The sequence below is a fragment of the Zootermopsis nevadensis genome, unplaced genomic scaffold (assembly GCF_977971745.1).
Source record: "Zootermopsis nevadensis isolate Lab colony 2312 unplaced genomic scaffold, Znev_1.0 Znev_ptg000008l, whole genome shotgun sequence".
Classification (NCBI taxonomy): domain Eukaryota; kingdom Metazoa; phylum Arthropoda; class Insecta; order Blattodea; family Termopsidae; genus Zootermopsis; species Zootermopsis nevadensis.
In genome coordinates, this window is record NW_028259140.1 from 3,656,329 (window position 1) to 3,682,207 (window position 25,879).

The following is a 25,879-nucleotide window of genomic DNA, read 5'->3' on the forward strand; positions in this document are numbered from 1 at the left end:
CCAGAATTTCGAGTTTCGGTAGCATGTTTCTTGGCAGGGTTCCGAAATAAATATTCCAGTTTCCATTTTCAGGCTGCGTCAATAAAAGACACTCTTATACAACAGGCCCAACTGTGATCCTGTGTACGAGATCCAACTTTGTACGACCTGCATATGAAATCGGTAGCACTTACCTCCTACATTTCACTACCCGAACGTCAAATCAAGAACTGGGGGGGTATTTTACTGATGAACACACCTCAGGATTAATACGGACCGCAATCACAAATTTAAACCAGATACTTCGGCATTGCACAAGCAAATACGCTGTCAAATATCTAATTAATAGCAGGTCCTTGCTTAAAAACTGCAATGATCATTACTGCAGCAGAAATATGCTGAAGATTTCTGTCTTCTGGGTTGTTGCGCCGTGTAGTCTGGTAGAAATATGCTGTTGGTAATCAAAATGGACGAAACCGTTAGACGGTTCGATAAAAAATACAGGCCACTCCAAAAACACTGTACAGTTCGATTCATAAAGAATAATAAACCTACTGATTAGTAAAAACTAATTTTATAATCTCATAATCTTACTCTGAAAACTAAAATGTGTTTCGATCTTTATGGGTGTGCTCTTGTTTGAGAAGATGATATCATTTTCGTACACTCCTTTCAGCCACTGATGCGAGGTGCCAGCCTTCTTAAGGCTGACTTAACAAATACCATGTAGAGAGAGATAGTTTAGTCTGTGAAGAACACGTTATATCAAGTTTATCTGTTCAAACAGCAAGCATGCAAAATTCCAAGTCCATTCACTCACCTCCTGAGACAGGAACGGCAGTATCTGTGCAATGATGGCATTCAGTCGCTTCGCAATCTCAGTCTGAAAAGAAACAGCACAGCGTGAATATTTTATTACTGTATTATTAAAATAAATAAAACAGACAACTAACTTGAGTTACTATCTCCGTCTATACGTTGTGTCTAACCTCCCAATGAGATCTCTAATAGGCCGTGTTTTAGCATGTTTGTTTAACAAAGTTTTTTATCACAAATCTTTTTCGCTACCTTAAGCATTATCATGTGCCGTGTACTAGAATTTTTTGTACTATGTTTACTTCATGTATGTACAGTCTGTTCTTTGTTCTTTGTGTTTAATTTTCTTCCGCTGACTCCGTAATTGGCTAATGTAGCTGTAAAAATGTTTTTTTTTAATTACTGCTGCTATGGGGCAAGATGATGTCTCTGCGAAACCAAGGGTCTGGAGAAAAGTCCTGTTCCAATGCCAGTTAGTCCGCCACAAACCCCACACGGGCGCGCTGGGAGTGAAACCAGGCCTTCGAGTTAAGACGCCGCCAAACCGCCTGAGCTACGGCGTGGCGTTAAATGAATCTGAATTGGCTCTTAGTCCCTTAATGCACGGCACATATTGTGGCAGCGTTATATATTTCCATACCACATGCTTGAAAGAAAACCAGCACAAGAGGCTAATACAATGTGCGGGAATGAACAACATAAAAATTTGAAGGCAATATGCATTCACCCTAGATAATGGAACTGCTTTGAAAAGACTATGCTTCTTGTATATCTTCTGATAACACTATATTCAGGTTACAAACGATGAAGGCTCATGGTGAGACGACAAAACTAGTATTCAACACGGAAAACTTCACGCGGTAAAACGCTTCATTTACAGAAAAGAGTAATTAACATCTACAGATGAATGTTTGTTTACATTCTGTCAGTTCACTACACCCACATTTCAACAAACGTATTTTGAGGACAATGGCTGCCTTCTGGGTTGTAGCGCTGTGTAGTCTGGTGGAAGTTTGCCAATGTTTCAGTAGGCGATCGCCCTGATGATGGAGGCAGCAAGTACCTCCGGTACGTCAGCAAACTTATACCAGACTACATGGCGCGACGTCCCAGAAGACAGCCACCTTCGAACTCACCGCCGTGACAGCTTCAAATCCTAATTGTACCTTGGCTGAACTCAAGTTACCACGAACGCCGTTTCAGGTCTAGTGGTTCACGACGTATGTAAGATACCGCGATGAAGCTAAAACCACTTTCCTTAGAGCGATCTAAGACGCACGCACACGACACTCGTCCCACTTACAAAATGAAAGTAAATATTTGATGATATCCGAATGATAGTAAATCCATCTTGATCCATGTCTTCTTCTATTTCAAGAGCACGAACTGCCTCGGGGTGTACGTCTCGTTCTGCCGGCGCTAAGCAAACAATTGTCTTTTCCCTTGAGACCTCTAAATATGGTAACAGCGCGGCATTTCATTTTGTCATCGAAACTTCAACAAAGGACAGGGTTCAATTACCGAACAGGTCATAAACCAAGATTACAAGAAACCATGAACAGATCCAAGAGATAATTCAGTCCCGCCCTATAATTAAATCAAAATAAAGCCTGTTTATCCGTGATTTTATTCAGTTCCTCCATGCAGAACCTGGGACAGTACGCTAAAGAAAATTGCGATCAAGGGTATGAGAGGGGAAATGGTTGTGGCGTATTTTAAAGCAGTCTCAGGTGTGGCAAAGAGAGAATGAATAAAATCTCTAAGACCTATACTGACAACGACGAAGCGCTGTTAATATACAATCGGACTTCCCTTTCATGACACCAAGAGAACTGGGTCGAAGACCTTGTACTTTCAAGAAGAAGCCAGTGTGCCAAATAGTGCACGGTGGAACTGAGTTACAGTTAAGTTAACTCAAAAGGTAAAGTAACTGACTTCTGACTGAGCAAACGGAATTCTGTTCTCGGCATGGGGCATACGCGCACCCCCCCCCCCTCCCGATCGGGACTGGTCCATAGGACCACCAAGGCTCATCGGAGGCGGATACCGGGCTCCAAGTGGCTGTAACACTCATTTATTTCTCTGCTCTAAAACGTATGTTCAGCAATTTTTTTAAAAAAAAAACACGTCATTTACATTCCGCGCACAGTAAACCTTACCACAGCAGTAACACGTAACTCGCGTTCCAGAGAAACTGAATTCGAAACCCAGCTGGAGACTGGCTGAATAATCAGACCATTTGTAATTTGACTCCTACACAAAAACACTTAATATAGAGTCGTAAAAATAATAACCTCCTTATATACGTATCTCTTCTAATTCATAATCACTCTGCCATATATCATTTGACGCTACATACGCTAAAATATTGTGGTACAGTAACATAACTAAGTCATAATAATTCAACGTTACATCATCTTTGTTAAAAGAGCATCATAAAATAATCAACCTCCCTTTCGTCTCTCGTAATTCATATTCATCATCCACTCATAAGACGCAACATAAAAGTCAGTCGACACATCCAGCTGATCATTGAATCTGGTATCGTGTCCAGGAGCCTGTGGTGGGTAGAGGAGGCCCTTGGAAGGGGGGAGGGGCGTGGGGGAAGCTTGTTGACCGAGCAGAGGACAGAGGCTGATGCTTCTTGTGCTCGCCAAACACCGTGACGACGTCAGCAGTGAACCGTTCTCCACAGGAGCACTCAGAACAAACTCCTCCATCTCTCTACGTCTTCTCGAAACATCTTTCTTGTCGAAGCGAAAGCTTCTTCTCTAACCCTTTCAACGACACTAAACAACCCCCGCATATAAACAAATTATCGTAAAATTGAATATCCCATGAATCACAGACACTGTAATGTTTATACAAAGAATATTTATTCTAAATGTCGTCTTTGGTTTATCCGCTTTACGTTTTGTTCTGGTGACATTTCATAAGCTACAAATGGCTGGGCTTACACGGAAATCTTAAGACAAGAGACGTAGACGGAGCAAAATTAAAGAGGATTTTAATAAAATATGGCACAAACTAACCGACGTTTCTGATATGCATTATCTGGCCGATCGCCCTCACAGCGGAGGAAGTACGCACCCCTGAAATGTCAGCCAATTTCTAGTAAAGTAACCGGGGCAACATCCCAGAATACTGTCTACTTCCTTCTCGTCGCCGTCAGAACCTGAAACCTCACCAAGCTTTCATTAACTAACACAAACTAAAAAAGTTAACAGTTTGAGCTGACGCAGGGTTAGAATGCAAGTTCCAGCTAGAGACAAGGGAAATGTCCTAAACCACACTATGGGGTTAAGAATTGATTTTTCCTGTTTTCTGAGTGGATACAGGGGGTGAAGTGGGACGTGGAACTTTAAGACGCAAGGAAAAGGAGGGAGGAGAAGAAGAATAGAAGCCCCACACAGACCGAGGGCAAGACAAACACACGCCCCTGAGTTCAACATCGCTTCAGTTGAAGTGATCGATCAGGTCGATAGACGCAGATCGATTCAGCCTGCCGTCACTATTTCCCCCGAGCATATTGACGATCAACGTAGGCCATATCTGAGTGTGACATGGCGAAACTTTTCATTTCCGGTAAGTTTCACTTAATGTCCAGTTCCCATGTGGTCGATTCTTCTCTATTGTACATAATCACAGTTGCCGCAGTGTTAGTGCGGGAAAATTCGACAAATGCTCACATTTCTCATCAATCCCTATTGTCCGCGAAAGCTTGTCATGTGCCTGACCATTCCATACGTATCATCGAGTACCATAAAAAAAATCCTAAACCAAGCATCTTCACCGAGACTCGAACCCGTTGGTTTTTAGATGTGACCGCAGATCCTGCAATGTCCTCAGCGGAAAACAAACAAAAACAAATCTGTTCTTTGACTGTTCACCCATTCGGCTTAGTCTCTGAGCTAACGGAACGGAACAAAGTTTTAAAATATTCTCTGATAACTTCAGATGAAATACGGAAACTTAAAAAGGCCGCGTAATTATTCCCAGTGCCACGACTTAAAAAAGGAAATAGCAATATGGAGGACGGTAACAATAACAACAATATTAATTGTAATTCCCCTTTCCACTCCACTAATTTGTCTGTTCTAGCCGTGCAGACGCTTGAAACTTCCGTCTTATTTCACAAAAAGCAGACTACATATTTCAAATGCGTGCCAACTGTACCAAATGATCACGTTTTACGTAACATTTGTGAGAGATGCGTACCATGCCAACATCACAAAATAATCTCCCCGCAGAAATCAATCTACTCTCAAAACAGTTATAAAATTGCGCGTGCTGTGTATATTTATACAGAGAATCGCCTACAGGATCTGCAGCCTGGTTGACACAAATTATGAACGTACTGCATATGTTTCAGGCGCTCTGCAGTACCAACAACGTCCATCTCTCATCTCTTCTACCTCTCCATGTATATAAAGTTTACTAGCTCGTTATTTGCATTTATCGATTCGATTATTCCGGAGGGGTTTTAATTCAGGCTACCAGTTATTTTTACCTCCCCTCTCAATCTCCTGCCACAAAAAAACCCCTTATTTTGAATAACAGTTTACAAGGGACAGTTGGGATTCTGAAAAGTAGGGTGACCAGTGTGATGAGAGTTGGGGGCAGAGAGAAGGGCAAAGTGCGAGCATTTGTTTTGTTTCATATAGTGGTCCTTAACACCCACGAGAATACTTCATCCTCACACCCATCCATTTACGTATATACTCGCTAACTCGTAAAAAGTGCATCCTTGAAAGAAAAAAAAGACCCTTAGGACAGTTCACAACAGAATAAACGAACCCCAAAATTCGTGTCTACTGTTCTTCCGCTCTGCTCCACAATAACCCAGACTCTGCGGAACGCGTTAATCAGCCAGATACTAATTCGACCATGACATCTCCAAGCTGCCTGGTTCTACGCGGGGATGTTCCAACATTATGATCATAACTGAACTGCATATTGGTAGTTTTAATCGATGACGATTTCATTTTGATTGCAACTGTACAGCAATCATTCTTAAGTGATTTCATTTGCTACTCTTAATTCTGACAGTGCTTCTAAGACATGAGACAGAGGTATCCATGGCAATTACACCAATGTTAAGTTCCATTCTCAGACTTGGCAGCAGACACGGGAAGGAATAACACCGCGTGATAGAATTTTAGAGTCATCAAAGGTTGGTGTGTGGGAGAAAAAAAACCCAGAAACAGTCATCACTTTCCTAAATTGAGAACACTTCTAATTCTCCTGAGAACATTTTAAGACTACTTTTGTTCCGCATCAGATGCTATGTGATGGAAGAATGGCTCAAATACATCAAATGCTGCTTGTTAGTGGGTACAGACCTATTGTTTTGTTACGACTGTGTGTAGTTACGGCAGACTTGTTACACGACCGATCACTATAATTAAGCTTCCGTCCCTCCCTCCTAAGCCCCCCCTAAACCCCAACATTCACACCGGAAGCGGTGCCGATAACCCAAAATAAATACCTAGCGTCTAATAAGATAATGAAAATGTATAACGAATTGGAAAGAATGTGTATACACACCGGCTTTCCCGTGCGTGCTACATGCCTTGCCCATACCCTCCTCGACATGATCGACCAACTCACATTTGTCACCAGAGTCGTCGCCGTCAGAACTAGACGGAGTCGTGTCTATGACGCTCACAATTTTATGTGCGACTCCTCTGTATGACAAACCCCGTACACCAGCTAGACCCATTATGACGCATAACAGATCCCGAGTTACTGTTCAACTAAACTCCCAACATCCACACAGGAACAGTAAAATGTCTGCGACACTAATAATTATAAAATTGATTTCGTTCCTATAGGTTTTAGAGTGGTTAAACAAAAAATACAGCATTAAAAAAGCAACGTTTCAATTAGTATATGATGGAACACTGCAGAGTGGTCTCCGCGTAGCTTAACTCTTTAACCTCTGCATCCACATAAACACGAATAAAAAATAAAAAAACATTTTAGAAGCCGCGGGTTGTCATGGCAACCGGTTTGTGTGGTCGAGAAAATGGCGTCCATCTCTGCTCCGATTTCTGTCAGTCAAAAACCGCGCTGTGCGCGTCCCTGCAACTAGCTTCGAGTTTCCAAACAAACCCATCACAATTTCCTGCATACTCTGCCTCTCGTTCTGTTGTTGTTGTTGTACAGACGCTCTCATAAGTCTTGTCACCTACGTGTAAGTATCAGGCGCGTCCTGTTCTTAAATTTACGGCAGTACACACGAACTTAAAACGCTCGCATGTGCGTGTAGTTTCAGTCCAGGTCTACAAACATATTATTCAATTAAATCAAAAGCCATATGGAAGAGATTTCAGGTTTTCACGGCGACGAGTACGAGGAAGATCACCCTGATGAAGGCAGCAAGTACTTATGAAACGTCGGTGAACTTCTATCCAACTACGCGGCTCAACAACCCAGAAGATGGTCATCTAAGTTCCATAATCTAACCACACAGAGCACGATAATTCTTGACACGAATTTTATGGGATCTCAAGGCTCGTATCTCCCCGTGCGTGCTACATTCCCCACCGCCTCATCCATAATTTGATGTTACTCTGTTCTATTTTAAAAGAAAACTGGAAATCGTCAAGAAAAATGTTAAAACTCATGCGTTGTATTGTCTGTCTGAACTTGCGTATAAAACACGGGGAATCTGTTAACATTCTGTGTTGGCTGTACTAGGGGATCGCTTGCCGCCGTACGGAGCCCAGGACCCGAAAAAACCACATCGCGTTTCGTGGTTTCAAACGTAGCAGAGAACACTGACTAGAACCATTACAATAAAAGGGGGAAATAGGATTTTTTGTTAGGGGGTTGGGCGGGGGGGGGGTGAGAAAGGGATGGGGGGGGGACAGCCGTTGCAACGCGAAAAATACTGCTCTCAGGCGGCTTCGTTTTTCACATGTCCACCCGCCTCATTCCACCTCTCACACAGTACGCCCGGCAGCTACCCGACCAACAGGATTTTATTACACCCTCCATCCACTTTATGTTTTATTTATTTACGTAACAGTCTCTTCTCTCCCCCCCCAACCCCCACCACGACTTTTGCCAAAGTTAAAAAAGGGTAGAATGTTAAATCCTGTTTGAATGATAATGATGATAAATCTAAATTACTGTTCACTGCAATATAATGCTAGTATTGACTCACCAGGGCGAATATACAGGGATATTATAATATGCCTATGAGCGTCGAAAAATTGTACCTTATCCATACCAGCTACTCAAAATACTTGTATTTAATTCTAATCGAGAACATTTACTCTGCCTTCAGGGTGTCACTCCAAAGAAGGTACTTCATTAACGAGAGACGCGGTGGCAATAATAAACTATAAAACCACTTAGCTAAGTTTCAAAGATAAATAAATTAACTATAACAACAAATCTTAGTTCTGAATATTCGGACTTCCTCGTAAGAATCTGCGAAATCTTACTGGAACTGTTACATGTTTCGAGGGACTTGCCCCGGGTTGATCAACGTCAGATATCAGTTCCCTGGGTATATCAGAGCTGATAATCGCTTCCCAGGGTTTCATCAAAGCTGGAAACTACCCCACACTGAAGATAATCGTATTTTTGGACGCTGCGCCATGAAGTCCGGTACAAAATGGTCGACGTTTCGCAGGTGTTTACTGCTTCTATCATCAGGGCGATCGCCAGAAGACAATCTTCACTCGCCGCCGTTAGAACCTGAAATCTCACTTCCCCAGTTTGGTCAATGCCGGATATCCATTCCCATAATTCCTCAATTTTGAGGGAAGACTGACGTCCGTCAATTTTCTAGTCGGCATTATAACCCTAGACTTCCTCGTGGGCTTAGTTAATTTTAGCGGGCGTTTTCAACTCCACGGTCAATGAGAGGCAGTTTTTTTTATCTCCTGAAATTGATACGATTAACAAGCACTGTGCTAGCCAGACTTGGAAACTGGTATGGGGTAGCTATTTAGAAGGTACACGTCTAATTTCCTGAGTGTTTTAATTTCCTTCTCCCGAGAACAACCTTTCTTCCTAACTACCACTCAAAATTCTCCCTTTCCCCCGTTTCGAAACCTTACTGTAGAAACAAAATAGCCTAAATAAATAAAAATCCCCCCCCCCCCGGTTGTTCCCAAAGCCCTTCCCCAAACGCCAGACTGAACCCTCATACCGCGCCTTAAGCAGGCTTGTGGGTAAACGGCCATCCAGGCTCGAAAACCCCTTCCTTGTGCAGACTCCAATAGAAAAAGCAAATAATTTTAAAAAGCCTTCTGTGATTCGTTCTCTCTTGAAAATGCAGAGTATGGGTAAGCCTGGAGGTGAGCCAGATAGTACAGAAAAGAATTAAATAAGCTTTGGGGGAAAATAAAAAAATACCAGGAACTGTTTTATTTTATTTTTTTCCCTCCACACGGAGCCAGTGTAAGCTGTCGGATGTTTGGATGACGAAGCCCACCGTCGCATATGATACACGTCTGTCGCTCCCTGTCTGTCGTCATTCCGCCTTTTTTTTTAATTCAGTGTTTGCCCAGCAAGTAAACTCCGCCTGTATTTGAAAGATTATGTTGTTTCAATCGACAGGAGGCCCCCTCAACTGCACACAGTACATACACGCCCAGCTGCTAATGGTACTCCACATCAATAGGACCCATTAATCTCAGAGTGGCTTGTTATGAAGTCAATATCAGCTACCGCGGAATCTTAATTGTATTGGCATCAGAGCACCTGGACTGTGGAATCTGCGTGTTGCGGTACAGACAGGGGATGAATTAAATGGACACCCCACACATTTCCTGTCTTTCTTACGTGATAATCCCTAATTGAGTGTCATAATGCCATCTGGTTCGAGTCACGACCTGTCACGCCATAAATAAGTGTTCGATTAGCAGCAGATGTTGCATTAAGTGGCTGCTGTTTGACGCGACAACGAATGAGATTATGGATACCGAAGACCTGTAGTGGCTGAAATTACGGATTGTACACACACAGAACGCTATCTTGCAACTGAGGCAAAGATTTGCCTAGAGCGTTCGAATACCAGACATGGCATTGTCATTGTCACTCAGATACTTCACAGTCCACCATCAAGAAGGATTTCGCAGTCTCAGAATTCTGACCCCAAGAATATTGGGGTTTTTGTCAGTAAAACTCTATTCAGTTCCCAACTAATATGTTTTCCCCTCCTTCTCCACGATCTATTCTAAGCCAACGAAACACAACAAGACGGAGGTCTCTTAAAGAGTTTGTAAGGTCGTAAAAGGAAAACCGATTTCATTAAAAAAAAGTGATTAATCGTTGTTAAATCAATTTAGAGTCTTTGTAGTAATGAAGTGAATACTCCATTCATACAAGGTACATCGTCTGACACTTCAGAGTTCAGGATGTATCTACTTCTGAAGTGGAGTGTACTTCGATTCCACCAGCCTATTCTGAACAGCTTGTAAATTACATAGCAGTTATACTAAGCAATATGTCGGCCCGTCGCTTGGAGTCTGACTCATGATAACATAAGGAGTTTATCCCCCCCCCTCCAACAACAGATCCTTGGCCTGCCTCCAGCAGCGAGTATTAAACATAATGACGGTCCTAACCGCGCCAGCACGACGGCTGTGTTCCATTGTGCTAGCACACACGACCGAGAAAAAAAAAGAACGAACGAAACAGCGCCAACAACAGCTTCGTGCCCGGAAATCCGTTAACCCTTTGAAGATAAAAATTAATCTATACAATGTTTTAAAATTCGGCTAATATCTCAAAGAATAGGTATCCACAGATCAAATATAACACTGGAAGCAATGTTTTCTGCTCCTAACATCTAGACCAGTGGTATTCAACCTTTTTTGTTCGCGTACCCCCAGATATAATTTCTCTTCAATTTTGTACCCCCAAAGTTGTTGGTGTACAATTCAAGTTATACGTAGTATATAATGTATATCTAAAATAAATTCAATAAATTACATTACTGATTATTCAGTGTTTATCATAAAATAATATATATATTTTTAAATTTCACGTACCCCTTAAGATGTCTTTGCATACCCCCGGGGGTAAAATAACCCCCCCCCCAGATATAATTTCTCTTCAACTTTGTACCCCCAAAGTTGTTGGCGTATAATTCAAGTTATACATAGTATATAATGTATATCTAAAATAAATTAAATAAATTACATTACTGATTATTCAGTGTTTATCATAATTTTTTTTTTAAATTTCACGTACCCCCTAAGATGTCTTCGCGTACCCCCGGTTGAATACCACTGGTATACAGTAATAGTAAAAACGCAAACCCGTGCATAAGCAAACTATCAACAGGGTGCAGAATTAAAGTTCCCTGAGAACTGGATGTACATTGCCAGCTTCACATTTCCGATGTTATTATATTCCCTAGGAAAGGGACGTCAGAACTAATTGGACAGAAGGATGGATGGGGCCCAGAGCCAAACCTGACCTGCTCGAAATGCGAAATCTGTTGTCCCTATCGAGAACTGAGTTCAAAAATAGTTACTACTCGTAATACAACAGCCAATGACCGTCACGCTTAACTGGACGAACTTTCGATGACGTTCTGACGGTGGCGGATCTGAAAGAAATGCAAAACGGGGTTATGGTGGGGTATGGAGGAATCTGTTTTTTGCAGTCGCCGTGAATATGTTTTCACGTTTGCTTTAAATTTAATACATTCTGTAATTTCAATACGAATTACAATGACAATGCTGCTATAAACTGCGCAAAAATGTTGCATTCTCGTCGAATTTAGCGTTTTCGGGTTCTCGAGGCGGCGAGTATAAAGATGTTCTGAGATGTTGCGATCTCATGAGAAGTAGCTACTAGGATTGGACGACTGGCCAACTGAGACAAGATACAATTACGAATTTCTTGTCATTCCTAGATGGCTGATTACTCTAAGAGCAGCACGTGGAAAAACGGCATTGTAAAACCATACTAAAAATCGAATATTAATTTAGTTACATAAGAAATCTACGAAGCGAAATGTGTGTATAAGATTCAGGATGAACATTTGAAAGTGGCCCACTCACGTAGTTGTTAAAATGGAATAAGGGGCAAAGTTGCGTAAGAGGCGATGATGAGAAAATCTATCAAAACGTAGCATATACATTGGAAGTTGGCACGAAGTGCCTTCAAACGTTACCACATATCTCGTCTTGAAAATAAAAACTTTCAGCTGGATCTCGCGTTGCCGACATTTGAAATAACATTGGTTCCTCGTGCCCACTTCGCCATCTTGCCCAGCATTCCCCTAACTCGTCTTCTCTCTCTCTCTCTCCTCTAACTGCTCTCCACATTGTAATGGTTTACAGTGAGCTGTCAAGTGAGGCTAAAATAAAAACAAACAAATGACTTTCTACTGAGCGTCGACGTTGGCTTCATTTAATGTTCAGCATGGGTTGTGAAAACAAATAACTAGCAACCAAGCACGGTTGACTGGCTGACTTATCTACCACCTTATTTAAACTAAGATCTGCATAAAAATAAAGATAAAAACATTTAGTTGGGGAGTAAAGAGTTATAATGCAAAATACGAAGGGATATAAAGAAGAATCACAGACCTTAGGCTAAGATCCAAGAATTTTATAAGCGAGTTGTGTGGTACAGATAATGAAATACGGAAAAGAATCAACATTACTCTTCCCGTCCCATCACTGGTATACTTTGCCCATTGAATCCCAGTGGTAGTAATCGGTAATTCTTAATTTTGCCCGCATTGTACGGACACGTATGATTCTCAGAAGAAACACAGATTACATCCTTAAAACAGCATCAAATAATCAATCTTTGTCATGGCGTAGCAGCGGTAAGAAGTGAATCTTTGGATGTTACTCGTATCAGATTCGGCGTTGTCACAAACACAACGAATATTAGAAAACTTCATCCTAGGGGACTTATAAGGGCACGATCCTTGTCCGACGTTTCGTCACATTTCGCCTATTCATTCATTCATTAATTCAAGGTCTGACTAGAAGTCTCTAGCGACGTCGAACATCTCAACTTGATGTTTCAAAACATCGCCCTCCTTTCGGATAATATTTTGTTTGTTACTTTTATGGTACCTTTTTTTATTTATTTTTTTATATATTCATTTCTCTCAGAACTTTGTCCTAGTCAGAACAGGGCAAAGGGTGCATAATCAATTTGAACAGAATGTTTATGAATTTGCTTGCGTGGTGTGTGTTAACTTTATGTAGATTCCTGACTGAATACGCTATTCTGATGTTTATTTCATGTTCCTGTCTTCACGTTTGGATCTGCACGCGAATATTCAGAACTGTATAATCAAGTCGTCTTGCCCATTGAAGCTAGGCGATTTCGTGAACTGGAGAAGAAAATTGACGAAAAATTATTTATGGGAGTTTTAAAGCGTATTCCTCTCAGTCTGTTCCCGTGCACCTTATTTAATCAATATTTCCATCAAAAAGCTGGCTGGATTTGCATATACTCACAAAGTAAATACATTCAAGGTACACTTTTCCCTCGACGACAAATGGGATTGGTCGTAAAATGAAAAAAAGGCATTGGTCGGTCTTGGGAAACATTTTAAACCACCCGAGATTAATAATACTAAACTCGATATGTCTTTCTTCAAAGGGGAGTGCTTCTGAAAAGCAGTGTTGATAAAACAACAGAGGATCAGTGTGAAAAAATGCAGTTATGAACGACATTACACATTAATATGATATTTAAATGAGTGTATTAAACAGATCAAAGCCTGCCAATCGTCACATTCGACATTTCCTGGAATCAGGCTGAACAAAGTATAAAACCATTGTGAAAAGAATCCTATTACAATTTTTTTTTCAAGTGATAAATATATCGTTCATTCCAACATGATGAACTTCAACTCGATTCTACAGGCAGATAGGCTACCGTTCGCTGCAAGCCCTCTACCAATTCAATTGTGAAGCAGGCAGACATCAATTTGGCTCAAACAATCTGAAAACGAAGTGCATCCGTGTGTAGTTATCTCAATTCTAGGAATTCGCTACCAGCTTCCCTGTCTTATCAAAGATCAGTCAGTACAATGTTAACTTGAACCAAGCCATCTGTATTGCAAGTGTTATTGGCAATGCTGAATAACTTACTGGCAACTGAATTACCACACATCCTTAAGTACGCTGCCATAACGCACTTCAGCTTCAACAACATTAAATGTGCAAAGCTATAAACAACATACATGAAAAATGCGTTTAGCTTAAAAAAATTCAAGTATTTCATAAAAGACACAGGCATACTTTCTTGGCATATTTACTGTTACGGAAAGATAAGTTTGTTTTTGGTCCCTCGATGTTTACTGTCCCTCCCTATCACTAGAAACAGAAAATATTTCATAAAATTGCATTTAATATTATTCTTAAGTCTCAGACTGCATCCCCCAAGTGCTCCGACATATTCAGGTATTCAGATTAAAATCTTGTATAAACTTCTCACATGTTCAACGCGAGCTATGCGCCCACACATCTCATTCTAGAATTTTTATTATCCTAATATTTTGTACAGAACAAATTAAATTCCCATTACCTAGTTTACTCCAGTATCACAGCACTTTCTCCCTATCAGGTCCAAATACACTCCGTAAACCCATTCTCATACACCCCCAATCTAATTTCGTCCCTTAGGGTGGCAAATCAAGTATCAGTAAGCGAGAGATCCGACTACAGCGAGTATGAAAACGTCTGTCTTCCTGTATGTTGCAACTTGTAGTCTGGTATCATTTTATCGACGTTTCGGAGGCAGTAAGGACTTCTGAAACGTCGGAAAACTACTGCCATACTACACGGCGCAAAAACCCAGAAGGCAGACGTCTTCAGGTTATAGTTTTTACTGACAGTATTCCTATAATTCTTAAGTTATTTGGAAGGAAAGCTTCTTAATAACACATGTCAAGTTGCTTGAATTAGTAGATAAAATTACAAAGTTGTCGCCGATCAACTACTGGCTGGAATGGGCGAATCGTGTAAGAGTGAACTGGGACCACTTACACCGAAGAGATCGAACAATGATGCGGTCTGTCAATTGATGTGGCACGCCCAGTACAAATGATACAGTAATGTAATCTTCTGTCACTTCCCTAATGGCGTGATTCAAAGTCCAATGTGCAATCCATGTCACACGATGTATCCTCGAGACACCAGTTCGACCCCGCCTCACCCCATAACAATGCATCTGGGCGCAATGCTCCGATTCTGATTCATCCACCGCACAACTATGCACTTAACAGTACAAATCCCTTGTTAATTTAACATGGACAAGCACGGCATTTAATTTCATTTATTAAGAACGAAATCGTAATGACTTACAGTAGCGAGGTTTGGACTATAGCAAACCACAGATATCCGCCATTAATTGTTTCCTTAAAAATGCGAAGGATTAAGAAAGTAATAGTATGAAAGTGCTGAATTCTACTTTAAAATGATAATTCGTTCTGGGGAAAATCATGTAAATTCTTTGGCTACATAAGCACGTTTGGCATCAATTAATAAAGGTACATATGCAGATATGGACAGAATTAAATTTTAAGAAAAATAATATTTGAATAATTTATTGATAAAATCAAAATGCGACCTTCATAATCGACTGCGCAGACACGGTCACTGATTTTACAGCAAAATAAATAAATAAATAAGATAAAATAGCGTTGGTAAAGTGGTCATCAGAGGTTTCTTCCCTTCACAGTTTACAACCAAATCCTGTAGTTATATTTCATCCCCCTGTGCGGGCTACATGCCTTGCCCATATCATCCCCCTTTAACCTGACCACCCTAACAAATTTCTGGTGAAGAGTACATATGATGTAGACGTTAGATAAGGCAGTGAAGAAAGTTCATCGTCCTTCTCTCATAGCCTTGTTCGCGACCCCCATCGGTGGTTTTCTCATACCTGGAAGGTTCCGCCTTGGGTCCACGTCTATATTACATTGTTACGAGAGCAACAATTAGTCGAGGACCGTTACCAGTAGCTACGCTGCTGGTAGGTGAGGCGTTTGATACCGGGACCTGTATCAGAGATTATCGCTTGAGATGGCCTTCAATAATGTTCCAGTTTGTTACAGCGTGTAATTACAGGCACTGCCCAACACGTGATGGTGTTAACATCATGTAACGAGCAAGGCTGCTTAGTCGGTCACAAAGCTGAAAACGCGTAGCCATGGCCACAAGATAGAACGCTCCATTCTGGTGACGAGACATACGCGAAAATTAATTTGCCTCGTGTACGTTTACTTCTAAACTAACCCTCTTACTAGAGCGTGTCTGTTAACATATAATTCTAGAATATACCTTTAGAATCACTTAATCCCGTATATTGTCTGAATCTTAGCAGCCCGCAGAGTTACCAAAATTTACACACTGCATGGAATAACACGACTGGTAAATTAACAGGTAGGAACAGCCTGATTTAGTGCCTAACTATAATGACTTGTTTTCCTAAGATCCTTTCATAGACAGAATTCACGTCTCTACTGATCCGTGATACTGAAATATGCTCGACAAATTGATGAATTATGTGGCTCGGTTATCAACCTTTCCTGTACCTTGTCGCAGCTTTCAGACGCTCACACAGCGAGCAATTTATCTCTGCCTTAGAAAAGAAGACCTGACAGTATTCACTGAGAACGATTCACAAGGACCTTCTGAAGTGGAGTCTACACAGAATATGGTGGGAGGGGAAAGTCTCAACCAAGTGATGAAAATAACTCTTCCTTTATATTCCAAAGAGTGTCAGATTAGGGGGGCGGCAAGAAGGAAAGAGTATCGGCGTGGGAGGTCACTCGTTAAGAGGTCATCAAAGTTAATGTTCAACTCTTCTTTTAAATAAAGCGTACAGATGATTGATTGTTCCCTCCCAAAAGTCTTGAGACATGGCCGTCTCCACAGAGATCCTGACAGCAACTGGGATGTGTGAACCAGAGCGTAAGATACGAATCACTGGTTAAGGAACGGAATGTCTGATCATGGTTTAAGAATCTGGTGCTTCACAGCAGTCATTCACAGATTTGGTTACTCTAATAATAGTTGCATTGTTTGGTGATATTAGTGTTTTACGTTTACTTTTTGCACACAGAGGGAGTATTAATGTGTTTGTAAATGTTAAAAAAAAGCTTAAAGATTCAGAAATACAGCATAAAAATAAAAGAGCATATTCGTAATCTACTCAACTCAAGGACCACTTAGGTGAAACCTGTCTTAATCTCATGAGTTTGACCACTCAAAAACTTATGATTATTGGCTACCAATCAACGATACATCGCAACGCGGACTTTAGTTTTCATAATTTATCGTTGTCCTAATATTTAAAGGAACAGTTCCGTTTATAACTGCTCCAAAAATAGTAACTGAGCCGTGTTTATTCGCCCACTCAATGTACTTCCGTCAGTTTAGAAGCGATTAATAAATGTGTGAAAGCCACGTTGAGTCCTAACTAGCTTTTAAACAAAAACTGTCACAATATTTCAGCGTGAAGTAAACAATTTGCTTTATTTCGCAGTAATTATTTTTTTTATTTCTGTTTTTTTTATATGCGACACACAAAAAAGTGCTATTTGCCTCTCTCTCGCTACAACCCAAGCCGGCCATGCGTCATTTTGTCTTTGTCAAGTGTAGGCGGCAGATGGCATCGGTCGGTTGGTATCATATCGAAATTTTTATTCATTCGTTTAATGACACTTCACGCCTGTCTTTTCTTACAACAACACTAACTGCAGCTTGCAGCCGGCCATGTGTGGTGGCAGCCTACATCAACAACACCCATTTCAAAATAATATAGATCCATGCGAATTGGCTGTCTTACAAATTTGAAAAACACAACCAATTATAATTGGTAATTAATAATCGTACAAGATCCTCGCTCGCCAAGCTTCTCCTCTACACGGGGGGGGGGAAAGGATGACAAATGAATGGAAGATGTGACACCAGTTTTCCAATTTGCTGATTACGCTGATCGGCGTACAGCAACGTAAGATAAAACCAGATCACAGAGCGGTTGTCCTTGCAAAGGAGTTAAAAAAAAATTAATATATTCCTCATACGCGCACGATTTTATAAACTGAAGTCGGACCCACACGTGTCTGACTGAGTAGGAGCTTGCTTAGCTGAACTAATTATATGATACAGGTAATAATCAGAGGCCACACTGCTAGTCGCCTCATGGTGGAAGCATATCACGCCCTCCAAGGCGAAGACCGAAAAATGGTTTGCCATTATCAGAGATTTATCTTTCATCACTAAGCTGCTTTAAAAATTAAAACTGTAGCTGTGTTATATGTATGACGTGAGTCACCATACGCGTCCTATCAGACTCCATCGTACTATTCATCAAACTATATGTGTGGTAGTTATACAAATTCCTAGAAAGAACCATACAATAGGAATAGATTTTTGTTTCAATTCTTCATAACACGGCCTGGTGGACAAGTTTCGACTGTCAATTGCATTCTTCTGGTTTTTGACAAATATCACAATCGCCAATTCACAGTCGCGATAACCTCGAACGTCTGAGAAAAAAAATAGGTTCTGAATTTTAAGGGTCTACATACAAGAAGACATACCAAGGTTAACAGCGGTCAAAACGGCTTTTTTAACAAAAAATATTTGCTTCTCATAAAAATTTAATGGAGCCGGGATAGCTCAGTCAGTATAGTGACTAGCTACGGGCTGGACGACCGGGGTTCGATCCCCGACGGGGGCAGAGGATTTTTCCTCTAGCCTCTGCGTCCAGACCGGCTCTGGGGCCCACCCAGCCTCCTCTACAATGGGTACCGGGGTCCTTTCCCGGGGGTAAAGCACGGCCGGGGCGTGATGCTGACCACTCACCCCCATCTAGTGCCGAGGTCACCCCAAGCGCCTACATGGCGTATAGTGGGACAAACTTTACTTTTACATAAAAATTGAATATTTTAAATCATCCAAACAAATTGCGTCCAGCTGTTATTTTAAATTAAGCTTCGTTTCCTTGGCAAATTTTATCGTCAGCTTAATATCAGAGACTTTTAAAAACGCCGAATTATTCTAACATCGTTCATGATTAATTGTTCCGAAGTCGCCTACCACGGCCATGGTGCCCTACTTCCACATGCAGTGACTGTCCCTTCTCTTTCGCTTATTGACACGAATGGAAAACATATCCCCACTCCACATACTTTTTGTGTTGACAATGACATATTGTCGTACTGAATTATTTAACACGGGTTTTGTGATGTCTAGCTACACCCCCCCCAACCCTGTCGGTCCCCTCCCTAACCTCCTCAGTCTCCTTCAACTTCCCCCTTATCCACCATATCATCGTCATCTGAAGAGGTACTTCCCTAGGGTAAAAAAAAAGGATGGGTCTCGGGGTTTAAAAAATCCCCTCACTTTGTGTGCTTCTGTTATCCCAGCTGTCGCTTGGGTGCTGTTTCCCTATTGTCATATTCTTTTCTCAGTCTTTATAATGCATCTCTATCCCCCCTCAAACACACACCAACTCGCCACACCGCTAAGACCTACCAGAAGTCGCCAAGAGAAACTAAACAGAGACAATGCAGAAAGATCTGTCAATATCTACTGCGCACTTTAGAACACAACCAAAATTGTAGTAGAATAAAGTCAGGGCACAGAAATTACAGGTGAACGTACCAGGGAAAAAAGCTGATTTACATACAGCGTTTTCGCATTACGAAATTTTACAAACAAACACGTGCCCTCCACCTAGCTCGTCACCACAACGCGAACTCTCTCACCCCAAATCTCACATCGCGTAACATCATTATTGATTTCCTACAGTGAGTAAAGCTCATAGATAATGTTTAATAATTCGGTATCTAAATGCAAGAAACATAAAAAAAACATCCCTTAATGTTATGTAATGCATAAATCCACTTTGCATCATAAAAGCCCGGGTTACAGAGCATTATAAATCTTGCTGATAAAATCAACGCCACGACCGGTTAAACAGTTAACGGACATTAAGACAACAGGATCTAGGTCGCTGGAAACGTCTTAGGATTAACTGACCTATTAATACAAATCCCATTTCGCTCACGGACTGAACAAATCACACAACCCCTGTGTACTGATTAATACGGTTATTACAACGGTTATGCAATTTCAATGCGCCGCTGTAATGCAGTGCACTTGACTTTCGGAACAAAGCCACACGCTTAACAAATTGATTCCACCATTCAAATTCTACGGAGTATGTTAAAACAATGATAATAACTTCAATTCGGAACAGTGTTTTATATCGCTTGTCTAACATTGTGGCTATAAATTTTTCACTGCTAAAAAGTGATAGACAGAGAGAATTTTTTAACAACTTATCGATCGGTCGATTGAAATATACGGCTATATCGCAGCAGCAGAGATTATCGACTCAAATGCACCTTTTACATTTTAAAAGATTCACAATCAGATATCAAACCTCCCACACCCTTCAATCTATTTCCCATCCTGTAATTCACATTGTCCGTGTTTCCAGATAATTCGTGTCAGGTTGGAAAAGCGGTGGGGTTGAGGGTTGAAGGGGGGGGGGGGGGATCAAAGTGTTGCCATGTCAATGTGCAGGAATCGTGTTATACTGACAAGCCTGCCAGCTATGCAACCCGCCAACCAGGCATTCAACCTGCTTGCTCGCACGTCAGTCTGTCAGCCACTCACACAGAAAATCAGCTTGTAAGTCAGCAAGAGTCGTTCACAAAATTATTAAATTTTCGAACTGTATCGAAAAGCATCTCGAAATCCATTTAACATTTCACTTCATATGGGGTGGGGGGACAAAATATTTCGTCTGTTTCAACAAGTCGCTTCAAAACTGATATCAGCAAGTATTTTAACTACAACCGACCTTAATTTATATATATAATACGGCCTTTTGAAGCCGAAATCCTTCAGTTGAGTGACTGTTAGCTTCTCAAGATGCTGTGTACTTCTTAGATTTAAAGTTACTTAATAATTTTAGCAACCACGACCTAAAATACGCACTTCTCAACATAGGCAACTGATCCAACTACGCAAACAACACGAAATGGTCTTTTCCGTGTACAACGCTGTACACAAATCTTGCGTGTCTGCACACAATGCTCACATGATCACATCGCGTTTTCAGAAGGGGACTACTGCCTCTTTCAACAGATAACATTTTGATCGCCAAGCTTAAAAGTTTTTTCGTGTACCTTTCTTTTTCATCGCTGTTTTGGGAGGAATATTGAATGTGTAAACGTAATCCACACGTGTCGCTTTTTCGAGAGCCCTCCTTGTCCCGTGTCGTTTTTAAACCGCTGTACTGGATACATCAATAACAGTTTTTTCAAAATGTGTGCCGTGATTACGGTGGCAGTGAGATGCCTAAAATGAACAGGGAACGAAAAAAAGTGTACTTATAAACACTTTTAGAGCGTATTTCCAGATGCCCGTACTTGCCTGACCTCATCAACGGATTGTCATGTAATTAATGCACGAACACTATTCTAAAAATCTGTTGAATTCTCCTGACACGCAGGTCTAAAATAAGAACGTAGTGTGCTCCATAAAATGCTAGGAAATGTTCCATTAACTAAATGGTTATCGACTTCTGAAGATAGACTCTGCTTAACTGAATTACTTAATACGTTTTCCAATTTTATTGTACCATACAGAATATTTAATTAAACTTTCAAGGCCCAGTGGGAACTATATCTACCACCTTCTTTAACAATCAATAAATAGTTATGCGTTTTACGCACAAAGTATATGAGTCGGTTTCATATAATGCACAGAGTAAAAACGAGTACACGCTCATACAGCATTAGCTAGCCGTTCATTATGATGCTTGTGGGTTGTTTACTTTGAGGTACGGACTGAATTCTTAAATATTAAGACAAACTTCGGCTTAAGTGGGTGACGTTTCGGAAGAAGCTGGCTGGAACATTCCTCGCGGATGTATACAACCAGCAACACTTTAATGGCTCCTAAATTCCGATTCTAAATTTATTCTCATTACAGCGAATACCGAGATGCTTCGCTTTCCGGGTCTATAATAACGGTCGTTTTCATTATGAATGCATTAATAATAATACAGGGCCTGGCTCTCTCATTTCTAGGGGAGGGCTCCACTATCAGTCTTTAAAGCGGGCAGGACTGGTCGGGGGAAAAAATGCATAATTAATCAATATCTCGTACATATTCCCATACATATTTCAGAGTGGCGTAGTGCCGGATTATCCTGCGTATCCTTTCATTTCGAATACATTTACAATGTCCAAGAAGGAATTTGAGCGCAGTTTCAGATACAGAAATGGGTGCGAAAATACTGAGTACAAACGCAGGGGTTCGTGGACAGTAATGCTAAGTTATGGAATAAATTAAACTAGTTATGAGCAAATGCACTTGTTTATTTGTGGTTTATTTATCGATGTTGTCAGCTTGGACTATTATATCGCCGCATCTGGAAGGACGCGACAGTGGTCTAATTCAGGTACTACGTCTGCATTTGCGTGGAGGGACTGAGAAAATCCACGAAAAGTCTAGGTCGGGATAGTCAATTTCCGAAAACAAATATTTTTGGCTCGGCACCTACCAAATACGAAACAGGAGTCCTAACTAACCGCTTGGCTGCGAGGTTCGGTATGAATTTAATAATACAAAATTTACCTTCCACCAAATGGACGTTAAATCAGTAATTATATACCCGTATTTGCTGCATATCTGAGCCCCCAATCAACGCTTTACCACAATTATCATTCGAATCACGAATTCACCACGAACCCAATTTACTAGGCAGATGCGTTACCCCACCCCCGCCCCTCTATAGACTCAATATTAAAAGCGATAGATACGTTGCTGGGCGGATATTTCCCACTGTTGACCTTGACGACTGAAAAACTACATTTAAATATATAAATATGGCATCAGACAAACTCTATTCGGCGTATCTGAAGCGCGCGTGCGACCATGCCCCCGCGTCGAAGGTCAAATTATAAACCGGATATATGAGTAAGACACTAAAATAACTACACATAACTAACCAAATGCTTGAAATTACGAATCTCACAGTCACAGGGTTGGTCTTGAAATATTAATGTAGTTGCATTCTGGGTAGAATTCCTAGTTCGCATACGCAAGGTCCAGGATTCATAAGTTAGTCACGGTTTCCCTAGTTCCTCCAGGCAAATGCAGAGATTTCACTTTAAATTAGGCCAATTTCGTAACACGAGAACATAAAGTACCAATCACAAAGCCACTAAAACATCCAGTGCCTATCCCTGCAGGCATCTGTCGAAAAGCAAATATTGATTTATTGCCTGAATGAATGGAAAACAAATATTGGTTTATTGCTCGAACTGTTGGTTGACCACTGGGGCTGAATGATCCAGAATTTCTGATTGACCACAATTTGAATTACTTAGGTAGGCACGATAAAAATTAAAATTTTCAGAAACTGGATTTCTTGAATATTTATTCCAAATTTATAACTGGCCCATCACAAATGAGAAATATGCAAAAGTAACTTTAGACATTCCAGCACCATTCATGACAATTTGACGATTACTTCCGATAAAAACAACGACACCTGCTGTTTACGTAAAGGAATAAAGTCTAGGCTTGTGCTTTAAACTTTCAAAACCAAATAAGATTGTGTTGAGACAGTAAGTCGTCAGGTCTTTATAACCTTTCGGCGCAAGTCGTTAACATTTCGTAAGGTTGTGGTGACATTCAACTCAGTGTCTTTTGTCAAGTTTCAGCTTAGTTTGGCCTGGCCCTGTTCTCTGAGGAATTACTACGAAAAAGACACGTGTCTGCAGTGTTCATTTCTAATTACATAATTATTTTTCTGAAGAAAAAAGTCTCTTATATTCAAATAATAAATTCAGACATCTTCTCCAAAATCGTGGGTATATTTTCATGTGACTAAGTGAATGTTGTAAGGAATTTGGAAGTGGCTACAAGACATGTCACCGGTGCCATGACAATGTAACGATCTGCAGGCGAAGCGATGTTCGACCAAGTATTTTTTTTCTAACGAAGAATTATCACTGTTCTCTCGTTTTCAGCCTAACTCAGATCCACGTCAGATGGACCTGGGCCATGGGCTGTACAAAATCAAGGGCAGATACTCTTTACTTGAGTATCCCTGTGAAATGAGTAACCATGTTCTTTGATTTTCACTACAAGTTAAACATTTTTGCTCTTGAAAGTCATAAAAGTCTACACAGGCTCCCTATCGATTCACAAAGGTCTACAGCTACCAGTACTTACTACTAGATTAAAGTTTTCTAAGTCTTGTAAGTATTTTATGAAGAGAAAGACTCCAGCTGTTTCAGTCTTAAATTATTGTGTTACATTTTATATCTTGAATTACTTTCCGATAATTTCAAAACCGGAATATTTAAACTTAAATATTACGTAACTAATCCATTTAAATATGAAGGCTGTAAGAAATTCTGGCAATAAACTAAAGTTACATACGCGTATGTATCCTGCAAATTAAGTCCTATGATATATGATCTCGCCTTTTTCGAGGTTTTCTTCAGCCGAGAGAAATTCTGAGGTGGCGCAAAAATAGGCTACCTTCTAGGGGTACACAATTTGTATCTATGGGGTCCGCGGATTGAGTAGATTCTACTTTTTTTATTGATGAAAGTTTAAAGCATTTTCATCATATTCTCACTTCAACGTTGGAATAAAAAAATATTACGGAAAAAGCTATACCTCCTATTTATATTTTAATTGGTTAGTTGGCTGATTGGGCACGGGTTCCGCGGTACCACAAAAACTGAGAAACCCCCCAAATTAGACTGCACTTATTCCGCTCTTATTCCAATGCATTCAGCTGCAGCAAAACCAACAAATTATTTATACACGCGAAAGGTTTTTATTATTTATTGACAAAACGTCGGACAGACCTTCGCTTCAGTTCTTTTTCCACCCATCCCTGCCTACAGACCTAAATTCACATTAGTAATTGATCCAACAGAACGCAAACACAATGCTGAGCAACTTCTACCCAGCCCTATTCTACCTCTCCAACCCCATTAGTTTTTTATCATTTCGCCCCTTTCATTTATTTTATCCCCTAGTTTACAGACATTACTTCCGGCGCCTTTAAAAAAGCAAAGTAAAAACCCGAAGGCTTCAAAACTGCTCTTCTCGTTTCTCATTTTGCATCCATCTAGGGAGGATTCCGCTCCTTCATTTTCGCCCCCAACCCCTCCCCATATCAATTTTCATTTAGTACATCCACACGGTGGGGAAGGTTTTCGAGAGAGGGAGGAATTGTGGAAAACAAATGACGCTCGTTAGCCAACATGGCAGGAGCGAGAAAAGACGCCAACACGGATTTCAGCGGCATCTGGTGTTAAATAGAACAAACACGCCCAGCAAACCCTTTCCTCTGCCTCACTCAAATTTCACCCCCGTCTCACCTCCATTACCATGGCAACTACACTTAGTGTAAAGCACTGAGTTTGAAGCAGGACGGTTATAATTATTTTAAGCTGTGACGTACAGCTTTCCGCTCGTAACATCACACGAAGACCGCCTGGGCGCGTTCTAATGTCGCAAACCTAATTATATACGCTCTTCAAATGCGACGCTAGTCCACAATAAAACACGCGCTCGCTAATTTCTTCCAGTCGGCGGTTAACAGAGGCTACATGCTTGGCAACCACACGGTTCTGTTAGGGACGCCAAATTGGCAATAATCCTAGGCATTTCGAAAACGATTTTCCATACCAAGGGTTAAGCATTCGTTTGTTTCACTTAAAGACAGTGAATTTCAAGGCACGATATTACCCACTGAAAGAGACTGAGAATTGTGGCGTAGTGTATGTGTTACAGAATGCATTAAGTTGCTAACAGGCAGCCAATTCTGCAAGTTATCACCTCACTATAGCATCTAAGTGTAAGAAAATTACCAATGGGAGAAATGGTAACAATTTTGTGTCTGCGTCCGTTCGAAATATAACAAAAAATGTTTCTTGGAAATCTTGAATGTTGCATATTAAGATCTGTATTGTGTACCCAGCATCACCAATTCCATTTTAAGTTATAGCTAATTCACTGACATAAAAACAAGTTTGTTAAAATCGTATTATCATTTGTTTCTTGATGATATTATGAAACAA

The 25,879-nt window shown here is 40.7% G+C and overlaps 1 protein-coding gene across 9 annotated transcripts in view; it reads right to left on the reverse strand.

Annotated features, from left to right (window-relative positions):
* Window positions 1-25,879, reverse strand: part of LOC110830955 (transducin-like enhancer protein 3) — a 324,396-nt gene that overhangs the window by 56,377 nt on the left and 242,140 nt on the right. For all 9 annotated transcript variants that reach the window (XM_022066401.2, XM_087344864.1, XM_087344862.1 and 6 more), the window contains one exon: window positions 800-862. In XM_022066401.2, the coding sequence (XP_021922093.2) occupies window positions 800-862 (63 nt within the window). The remainder of the gene's footprint in view (window positions 1-799; window positions 863-25,879) is intronic.